Source organism: Cynara cardunculus, assembly GCF_001531365.2.
Source record: "Cynara cardunculus var. scolymus isolate 2C chromosome LG 14, CcrdV1, whole genome shotgun sequence".
NCBI lineage: Eukaryota > Viridiplantae > Streptophyta > Magnoliopsida > Asterales > Asteraceae > Cynara > Cynara cardunculus.
In genome coordinates this window covers 5,269,523-5,281,156 of record NC_037541.1, presented here as the reverse complement: position 1 = coordinate 5,281,156, position 11,634 = coordinate 5,269,523, and the positions used below count along the sequence as shown (strand labels likewise).

At 33.2% G+C, this 11,634-nt stretch overlaps 1 protein-coding gene across 1 annotated transcript; it reads left to right on the top strand.

The window, feature by feature from the left end:
- Positions 1 to 1,644: 1,644 nt before the first annotated feature.
- LOC112527045 (dammarenediol II synthase-like) lies at positions 1,645 to 10,861 on the top strand. Its single transcript, XM_025137525.1, has 16 exons — positions 1,645 to 1,863; positions 1,956 to 2,144; positions 2,281 to 2,370; positions 3,078 to 3,278; positions 4,474 to 4,558; positions 4,650 to 4,816; positions 4,949 to 5,137; positions 6,733 to 6,966; positions 7,167 to 7,289; positions 7,397 to 7,495; positions 7,631 to 7,690; positions 8,233 to 8,279; positions 8,478 to 8,799; positions 9,715 to 9,795; positions 10,337 to 10,420; positions 10,698 to 10,861. Exons 1-16 carry the CDS (start codon positions 1,657 to 1,659, stop codon positions 10,821 to 10,823), a joined length of 2,304 nt encoding a protein of 767 aa, XP_024993293.1. The 5' UTR covers positions 1,645 to 1,656; the 3' UTR covers positions 10,824 to 10,861.
- The last annotated feature ends 773 nt before the right edge of the window (positions 10,862 to 11,634 follow it).

Here is an 11,634-nt window from a genome sequence, read left to right as displayed (position 1 = left end):
ATGTATGTATGTATGTATGTATGTATGTATGTATGTATGTATGTATGTATGTATGTATATTTTCAGCCTATACAACATAAGTTGAGTTTGTTGTGACATTTCTTCACGTAATCAAAAGTTATAAAAGAATTTAACAACTTGATATTCATATCATCAATAATCATAAGATCTACCATTTATCGCATTATTCAAAGAAATATTTTTAATTATTACACCAACTAAAAATTAAAACAAATTTTATTATATATTTTTTGAGATTTAAAACGTTAATATTTATTTACTTAAAAAACACAGTGCATAAACGTTTTACACAGGATAAATGTTGTGAATGCTTTTCTTGATAATAAACACAAACCACACACATCTTTTTCTCTCTTTATAGCCACCTCTTACACCCTCACTTCTATCACCCTCTCTTCCATCCAACGCACTTACTATTACAATTGCGCAATTACAGGTATATTTTTTCATATTCTTTAGTTAATTATGATGTCTATTATTTGTTTAAATTCGATACGCTATCATGAACCGGTTTCTAAGTTCATCATCGAACTAACTCAAAAACAAAAGTCCCTAACCAAACAAATCAACTTTCGTTGTTTGGTTCGGTGACGATTGGTAATCGTTACATTAAGTTTGTAGTATTTATTTTGATTCACTTTACAAGGTCTTTTATTATATATATATATATATATATATATATATATATATATGTTTATTATTATTATTATTAACCTGGATATCTAACCCGTTATGTTAGCCAACTAATCCCAAATGACCACCCGCACTGCATTTGAACCTTCGTGGCCGCAAGGGGATTTTTATTCCTCCTTGGATTCGAACCTTCAGGCACTTTTAACCTTTGGAGACCAAGTTCAAACCAATCAAACACTACCCTTGTTTATTATTATTAGTTTTTGCTATTAAACTATGTATTAAGTTAGTCTAGTATATTTTTTTTTCTATAAGAAAACATAAAATATATTATTGCTTTAAAAGTATAACAATTTCGATATCTCAACTGTTCTAAGAAAATATAGCGTTGTTTGATTACTTTGAGTTGTGTTAGTTAACGTAATTTTTTTTTCTAATTTAACAAGTTTTAAAAAAAATATGTGTTTATCTGTTCATGGTTCTATATGTTTTCTACATAGATCTTCCTCGTAAGAATACTGATTATAACTTTTCTTAATTTTGTTATTGTTAACGTAGATCGAACATATACAATTTTATATATGATCACTAGTATAACATGAGGGTTTGATAGGAGACCAAACGGGTTTAATTAAACTGTTAACTGTCATTTTATTTAGGCAAAATGCTCTGAAAATGAAAAATAGTTTGGTTAAAACCCTATTTTAAAGAACCATCTTTCAAAAGACTCGATGATAAAACATTTGTACCTTGAAAAATGTGTGTTTTAATACGTAATATAATAAGATATTTGATTAATTATCAAGCAATTATAAATTTAAAAAACTCATACTAGAATAAATATCACATACATCTTTATATAATTTGAATCGAAGTCTTACTTAAGAAGAATGTTACGTTTTATTCAAAGTTAAATCTAAAAATAGAACTATCATTTTAGACGGTTGAAGTTCAATTTCTTGAAATCAAAATGCAGTTACATTATTTGCAAAGAACTAGAAGATGTGGAAGCTGAAAATTGGTGCGGGAAATGACGACGAATATTTGTACAGCACAAACAATTTTGTGGGACGTCAAACGTGGGAGTTCGATCCCGATGCAGGCACGCAGGAAGAGCGTGACCAAGTCGAACGAGCTAGAGAGCAGTTCTTGATCAATAAGAAAAAGCTTGACATAAGTTGTTGCGGGGATTTGCTAATGAGAGCTCAGGTCTGCCAATACTACTAGAAAATTTTAAATTACAGAAATAAATGGATACCAATTAGTCACGCTATGAAAAACGCACACTTGCTTGTTTGCAGCTTATTAAGGAAAGCGGGATTGATCTACTGAGCGAACCTCCAATAAGACTCGGAGAAGAAGAGGACGTGAGCTATGAAGCGGTGACGACATCGGTTAAAAAAGCAGTACGATTGAACCGTGCGATTCAAGCTTGGGACGGTCATTGGCCAGCCGAAAATGCGGGTCCCCTCTTCTTCACCCCACCTCTGGTAACTATCATTTATTTTAACATTGAATGTTTTTACTATATAAGTTTTTCATATTTTATATAATATAAATAAATTGTTATTTTATTCAATATAAAATATATGTTTTTAAGGGAATTGGGGTGATTTGAACTTGCAGATAATTGCTCTCTACATAAGTGGCACATTGGACTCAATTCTAACCAATGAACACAAGAAGGAAATGATTCGCTACATGCACATCCATCAAGTATGTATGGTTTTCATTTATTTATTTTTGCATTTTTATTTGTAGGATAATGTGATTTCACAGCAAAATAATATGTATGCGGGTTGGGTTCATGTAAGACCAAGGGTTTTTCGTGAGACCCGTAAGATTAATTTATGTTCATTGATCAACTTTATAAGGTAATGATCTAATGGTCTAAAGTTGCACGGTGACAATTTTTTGATTATTGAGAAGTCTCGTGGCAATTTTGTGATTATGAATGTTCAGATTGTAGATCTAATCCATGGGTTGATAATTTGTCTTACGGGCCTTACGGAAAACCCTTGATCTAACATGATTCCAATTAATGCTTTGAAATATAAGTTGCTACATATTAATCGGTATAAAACAAATGTTAAGAGCAATTTAATTGAATAAATTATATTCTTGATTTACACCTTGCATCTTTAAAATAAGATAATAATTATGAATTTGATATCTATAATATATTTATATATAATTAATAGAATAAAGACAAATACCAAAAAAAAGTGTGCGGGCGACCCAATAGCGGCGTGGCAAGGTCGCATGACAAGGTCGCGTGAATCATATGTGATTTTGTACGTGATGTTAGTGTAAATCACATGTGATTCGGTCATTCTTTTATTTTCTTAAATAGCTATCATTACCGTGTGAACCGACTCTATATAATTAATTATTGATGGAATAATATTATATATAATTAATAGAATGAAGACGGAGGATGGGGATTCTATATATCAGGAAGAAGCACAATGATAGGGAGTGCTCTGAACTACGTAGCTCTAAGGCTTCTCGGAGAAGCTCCTCCGCCAGATGGCGACGATGGTCCACTTGGTAGAGGCCGCAAATGGATACATGATCACGGTGGCGCCACCTCCATCCCATCATGGGGAAAGGTTTATCTCGCGGTATGCATGTAATCAATAATTAGTAATTCTTTTTGTAAGTAGAAAATTATATATATAAGGTCAGGTTAAGGGAAATCCGTAAAAAAATAAAAAAACTAAGAAATATCTTGTTAATCGTTCATCTGGATGGTATGCACATGTGCAAACAAAGTGCATATGATACACACGTACATAAAAACCAATAAACAACTTCAATTACTTGTATGCACATATGCATATTATCCAAATGAATGGTTACGAAGTTGTTACTCAATTTTTCATCTTTTTAGGTTTTCCCCTTAAACTTCCCTATATGCGCATGTATATATAGTATTGGGTTCACATGGCACCAGCTTGTTTTCATGAGACCTCTTGAGACTATTTTTTTTTTTTTTTTTTGAATTTGAAATTTCACATTAAAACATTGTAAATGTAAAAAAAAAAAATTGAACCTTCACAGCAAAAACATTGTGACGGTTATCTTCATAATGTTTTTCTGTGAAGTTTCAAGTGTAAAAAAGTGGTCTCACGGGCCTCACGAAAACAGTTTGATCTTATATGATTCCAAGTCTCTTTCTCTATAAGAGAGAAAAAAAAAAGGAAGGTTCATACGAGAGCGCCAACTATTTAAAAAAAACAAGAAAAAGGCCATTAATGTACAAAATCGCATGTGGTTTTACATTAACGTCAAAAAGATGGAAGCGGACGACTTTTGCCACAACTTAAGTTGCACCGAATCATGTATGATTTTGTACGTGAATTATATTTCATTTTGTATAATAACGGCCTCTTTTTTATTTTCTTATATAGTTAGCGTTCTTGTTTTAACTTTGATATATATATATATATATATATATATATATATATATATATATGGTTGGGTTCACGTGAGACCAGACTGTTTTTGTGAGACCACATTTTTACACTTGAAACTTTACAGCAAAAACACTGTGAAGGTTTAAAAAAGTCGAACCTTCACAGCAAAAACATTGTGAAGGTTACCTTCACAGCATTTTGCTGTGAAGTTTCAAGTGTAAAAAGTTGGTCTCACGGGTCTCACGAAAATAGGCTGGTCTCACGTGATCCCAAGTCTATCTATCTATCTATCTATCTATCTATCTATCTATCTATCTATATATATATATATATATATATATTTATTTATTTATTTATTTATTTATTTTTCCATTTAAACATGCATGAATATGATGATCAGGTGCTTGGAGTATATGAATGGGAAGGCTGCAACCCTCTTCCTCCAGAATTCTGGCTTTTTCCTTCCTTTTTGCCTTATCATCCAGGTGAATTCATTAATTAAAACCCATATTAACTGTGGCTTTGTCTTTTCTGTCCATGCAACCATTTGTTTTATTATATTTGGTTGTTTTGCAGCAAAAATGTGGTGTTACTGTCGAACCACATACATGCCAATGTCACATTTGTATGGCAAGAGCTACCATGGTCCCATTACAGATCTTGTTTTGTCTTTAAGAAAAGAGATTCATCCCATCCCTTACCACCACATTAATTGGAACAAACAACGACATAACTGTTGCAAGGTTAGTTCGTATAACATACATACATATATATAGGAGGGTTTGTACTAGAATCATATGTATATATATATATATATATGTGTGTGTGTGTATATACATATATATATTTATATATATATGTGTGTGTGCATGCAGGAGGATCTGTACTACCCTCATTCATTGATACAAGATCTACTATGGGACGGTCTTCATCATTTTAGCGAACCTATCATCAGAAAATGGCCATTCAATAAGCTAAGAGAAAGGGGTCTTAAAAGAGTTGTTGACCTAATGCGCTATGGAGCCGAGGAAGGACGATATATAGCCATGGGCTGCGTTGATAAGGTCGCCTTCCCTACATACACTTGTCTTAACCAATTAATACTGAAATGTGTCTATGTGGGGATACATGAAATCCTTTTGAGATATTTTATGTGATAGAGAGCCCTTAGAGGAAGAGAGATGTTCAAATATATATATATATATATATATATGTATATACATGTATATGTATATATCTATATGTGTATATATATGTATATATCTATATGTGTGTATATGTGTATCTATATATACATATATACATATATACATATACATGTATATACATATACATATATATATGTGTGTATATATATATGAAGTCAGGTTCATACAAGAACAATAGTTAAATAGGAGAATAAGAAACGGTCAAATCACATGTGATTTTACACTAAGATCACGTGTAAATCACATGTGATTTTGGCCATGACTTGAGGTTGTAGGCCACATCGCTCGCACACCCTTAGGTCCCCTGTTAGTGTAAAATCACACCGTTAGAATAAAAGCATATGTTATTTTGCACTTGATTTGGTTGTTTTCGTATTCTCTTATTTTGTTACGGTTTTTGTTTGAATCTCTCTCTATATATGTGTGTGTATATATATATATTGGGAGATTCAAACGAGAACAATAACGAAATAAAAAAAAGTACAAAAACAGACAAATCACATGTTATTTTACACTAACAGTAAACGCAAAGGTGTGCGGACAACATGGTCCAGGACCTGAAGTCGTGTGAATCGATTTTAGTGTAAAATTACATATGCCTCGACCAATTTCTTATACTCTTATTTCGTTACTATTATCGTATAAATCTGACTCTCTCTCTCTCTCTCTCTATATATATATATATATTGCAATTCAAATACTAACGCAATAAATGTACAAATCGGTTTTTATGTGTTGTTTCATGAATGAAACAACATGCGAAAAATGCAGTATTCACATAGTGTTCTTTATATATGAACCATTCAGGATTGTTTTATGTATTAAGAAATATGAAGATAGTTACATATGAAACATATACACACAAAAACAAACATATAGATCTCCAGCTTATTGAATAGTTTGGATTGGTTTTCACCGATTTGTAATATTTATTGGGTTTGTGATTTGATTATATATTGGGGGTGTATAGGGGCGATTTCAAATGAGCATCACAAATATTTTAAGAACCGTATAATCAATTGTTTCATAAATTATTCATGACGAATAACCCTAAAATACTCATGACTATTATTCATCATGATGAGTATTATGTATTTTTATCCTTCATGGTATTCTTGATGACGAATGACCTACATTGTTATTAATGTTATTCATCATGAATAATTAATAAATTGTTGGTGGTATTATTCATCATCATGAATATCTTGTATTTTTATTGTTCATGGTATTCTTGATGAATGGCCTACAATGTTATTAATGTTGTTCATCATGAATAATTAATAAATTGTTGGCGGTTCCCTGATTCTCAAAATATTTATGGTTCTCATTTGAACATGTCTCTCTCTCTCTCCCTCTCTCTCTCTCTCTCTCTATATATATATAGGTTGGATGGTCTGTTTCTAGCCAATGTGAGAGTCTAATTGTCTAAATTTGTGTTGGTTTTATTGCAGGCTTTACAAATAATGAGTTTTTATGCGGAGGATCCAAATGGGATCGACTTCAAACGACATCTTGCTAGAGTCCCTGATTACTTGTGGGTGGCAGAGGATGGTATGAAGATGCAAAGTTTTGGCAGTCAATTATGGGATTGCACTCTTGTAACACAAGCAATTATCGCAAGTAATATGGTAGACGAGTATGGAGATTCACTCAAAAAAGCTCACTTTTACTTGAAACAATCACAGGTATTTATATATATACATACATATATGTTTGATGGACCAGTTCTAGTTGATGCACTTTACAACACTTGCTTTTTCTACATAAATGAATTATGTTGAGTTTGATAATAACACATTTGGTAGCTATAAAATTGGCCATTTGCTAATTGCACTATCATTCAACAAGTTCGATTCTTTTTTCTTAACATTGAACGACTCTGTAGATAAAAGAGAACCCTAAAGGCGATTTCACCAAAATGTGTCGCCAATTCACGAAAGGGGCATGGACTTTCTCTGATCAAGATCACGGTTGGGTCGTGTCAGATTGCACTGCCGAAGCTTTGAAGGTGAAATCCTCAGTTTTTCTCTTAACTTCTTTGGGTCTTCAAATTTGTAAACATTATATATATATAACTATCTATCGAACTAAAATATTACATGACTTCTTATGAAGTGTTTATTAGCACTATCACAAATGCCTCAAGACATTGTTGGAGAAAAGGCTCAAGTTGATCGATTATATGATGCTATCAATGTCCTCCTTTACCTACAAGTACATATTCTACCAGCTTTTCTTTTGGTTACTTCTAATATATGTCAGTCTAGGGTTTAGGGTTTAAGGTGGTTACCAAAGGTAGCAAACCTTACTTTTACGAGTAACTTTTTTGTTGTGTTTGTACTGAACCAGAGTCCTGCAACCGGTGGTTTTGCAATTTGGGAGCCTCCGGTTCCAAAACCATATTTAGAGGTACAATTTTTATGCTTAATTTCTTAACAAAAACGAGTTTATAGGACATCAATAATGTTCAAGTATCATAATATATTGTTTTATATGACTTAATTAAGTACATAAAACAAAACACTTATGTGTCTTATATAAAAAGTATTAAAATAAGCTTATAGAATGTTTTTGGGCGTCTTCACAAGCTTTTTAGGACAATTTCGAATTAAAACGTCTCATTAATTCTTTTATATGACATTCTTTTAAAAAATGTTCTGTAAAAAAATGCCCTATAAAAAGACGTGTCCATAAGGTATTTATCAAAAGGGTATAGGACCTTTTAAGCGTCCTAGAGTTTTGTCTAACACACAAAAAAAGTATCATATAAATTTATATTGTAATATTTTTACATATGACACATAATTGTTTGGTCATATAAACTTATGTCTTATAAAGCAGTCTGTATAGTAAGGACACTTTGATATTTTTTGTGTCCTATAAACTTGAGTTTGTTGTAGTGTTTAATCTGGAAAAAGATATACTAATTAAACTCAGGTTTTGTGTTTCAGAAATTGAATCCTTCAGAACTTTTTGCAGATATTGTTGTCGAGAAAGAGTAAGTCATTTTCATGCTATTTAGGATTTAAGGTTACACTTTTAGGCATATACTGTATGAGAATATGTAGAATCATATCGGATTACTCTCTAGAAGAGCTTTTTGAAGAGAGAAGGGAGCTCGAACATATATTGAAACAGAAAAGTTCAATTCTAACCAATGTGACACTCCAACATGATTTCTTTTTGGTGGTTTTAGGCATGTTGAATGTACCGGGTCTGTAATTCAAGCGTTGCATGCATTCAAACATCTACATCCTGGGTACCGTGAGAAAGAAATAGAAGTTGCCATTGAGAAAGGCATACAGTTTTTGGAAAACAAACAAAAGGATGATGGGTCGTGGTATGGTTACTGGGGCATATGTTTTCTCTATGGCACATTCTTCGTGCTACAAGGATTGGTATCGTGTGGGAAAACATATGAAAATAGTGAAGCAATTCGGAGAGCTGTTCAGTTTTTGCTCTTGACACGGAACTTAGAAGGTGGTTGGGGAGAGAGCTTCGAGTCATGCCCAAAAGAGGTAATGATTCATTCTAACAACAACAAACTCGGCTTTTTAGGACATCCAATTATCCTTAATTTGCATTCCAATAGAGTACTTAACGAGACTTTTAAGTTTTAATAAAGACTGACAATTGTGCATCCTATACAATAAACTGTTAGTTAGAAGTAAGGTAATATAACAAGTTTTATCGACGAAGTTGGACAAACACTAATAAAACGATTTATTCATTGCATCCTATCATATTGTCCAACTTTGTCGATAACCTCTGTCTTGTTCTATCCTTGATTAGAGATTTCTTTACGAAAATAACGAATCAAATCCTTTGTCCCAGCCATTGTAGCACGTGTGTCGCCCAGGGCATAAGGGGCATGATGACTTGACGTCATCCTCACTTCATCCGGCTTATCACCGGCAGTCTGTTCAGGGTTCCAAACTCAATGAGAAAGCCTTATATCTTGAAATTAATTCATCAAGTTGATGATAAAATCCATGAGCGTTCCGGAGGGCGTTATTCACGTCTTAACCTGTTAATTAAATCACCTTAGAACTTATTACAACATTACTATATAAGAGTCGATTAAGTTGTTAGTTTTATAAACTTAAAATCCCATCAAGTAACCACAAAGGTGGTGTCTGATTGGTTTGAGCTTGACTCCAAAGGTCAAAAGTACCAGGAGGTCACAGGTTCAAACCAAGGAGGAATAAAAATCCGCTTGTGGCCACGGAGGTTCAAATATGTTGACTCCGGGCTATCTGCAAAGCAAGTGGTCGCCCTGAGATTAGTCAGCTCGCATAGCGGGTTGGATATCCAGGTTAATCAAAAAAAATCCCATCAAGTATAACACAGATGAGGGTTTGTTGTTCAAGCTTATATTTCCAGTTAATTATATGATATGTTTCTGTAATGTGATATTTTTTGGATCAAACCAGAAATTCATACCTTTGGAGGGGAATCGAACAAATTTGGTGCAAACTTCATGGGCCATGCTCGGTCTTCTCTACTGTGGACAGGTTCGAATCTTTTGTATGATTGATTAGTATAATTATATGCTTTAACATATCTTCATATGCAAATACCTGTAAGAAAATGTGTAAGTGTCCTAATAAACTGTTTTACAAGACCAAACAGTAAAATGTTTTTTACAATAAATTTACAGGACGTTTTTAAACGTTTTAACAAGTGTTTTAGAATATTTTCAAAACAAAGTGTTGTATCAGTTATTTTATAGGACAATGTCTAGAATGGTGTCTTATAAACACAAGTGTTCTATAAAAAATATGAGTTTATTCGACGTTTCCCAAAAGTATATTCTACAAAAATAGTTTATACGAAACTTTTATTTGAAAAAAATGTTTTAAAAAACTTATTAAAACGATAAAAAGCGTCGTATGAACTTATTGTAACACTTTTAGATATGATGTTTATTACTTAGACGTGTAAACTTAGGTCATATTTAACGTTCCGATTGTGTTGTAGTAACGAATTATAAACCATATACATTAGAAAGATGAAAGAGATGCATTTCCTAATAAAAGCTTGTGTTATTCAAAGGCTGAAAGGGATCCAACACCATTACACAAGGCAGCAAAACTGCTCATCAATGGACAATTGGAAAATGGAGATTTTCTTCAACAGGTATATTATTAACTTGTTCATAAACTCTTATTGTTCTACATCTCTACAAACTTATTGTTATAGATCTCTATATGTAAAAGTTAGGACTAAAGTCTCAGGTTCAAATCCAAGGAGGAATAAAAATCACCTTGTGGTCACGGAGTTTCAAATGCGGTGACTCCGGGCTATCTGCAAAGCACATGGTCATCTTAGGATTAGTCGGCTCGCATAGCGGGTTGGATATCCAGGTTAATAAAAAAAAATAAAGTTAGGACTAAAGTATGTGTTAAATTTGCAGGAGATAACGGGATCGTACATGAAAAACTGCATGCTACATTATCCGGAGTATAGGAACACTTTTCCGTTATGGGCACTCGGAGAATACCGAAAGCGTGTTTGGTTGCCGAAACAAGAAGCCATCTAAACTTCATTGCATAGATTAAATTAAGGCAGCCTGCTGGCCCTTTCTTGATTTCATTTTTCTATGTTATTGATCATGAAATATATATATATTGTTAACGTATTTAGTTTTTTCTTATTTCTTTTAGCTTATTTTGCTTGTGCTCCTATTAACAAGGAACTTTCTGTTTCTTGCTGATCTTTTCTTAAGTAGACCTAGTCTTTAGGACTGTTTGTTAGTCGTGGATTTATTTCTCTTTTCAGCTTCCTTTGTAAGCCTATAAATAGGCCACTTCAGTTAGTCAATAAAGCAGAAAGCATTCTCCCATTTCTTGTTGTTTACTTTGAGTTTTTAACATTTGGTATCAGAGCGAAATACCAAAACGTGAGAAGCAGCATACTTTGATTTGTTCAAGCAGCAGAGATGGCAACGGAAAGCAACTTTGTGCAACCATCAATTCCAAAACTTGATGGTCACTATGATCATTGGTGTATGCTTATGGAGAATTTCTTGCGTTCAAAGGAATATTGGAGCTTGATAGAAAACGGGATACCCACAGCAGCAGCAGGGGCAGAACTGACGGACGGACAAAAGAAGGTGATTGACGATGCCAAACTGAAGGACTTGAAGGCAAAAAATTATCTATTCCAGGCCATTGATCGAACCGTCCTGGAGACCATTTTGAATAAGGATACGGCAAAGAGTATTTGGGACTCATTGAAGCAGAAGTACCAGGGAACAGCACGGGTGCAACGCGCACAACTACAGGCTCTTCGAAAAGAGTTTGAGGTGCTCCACATGAAGGTAGGCGAATCTGTGAATGAGTATTTGGCTC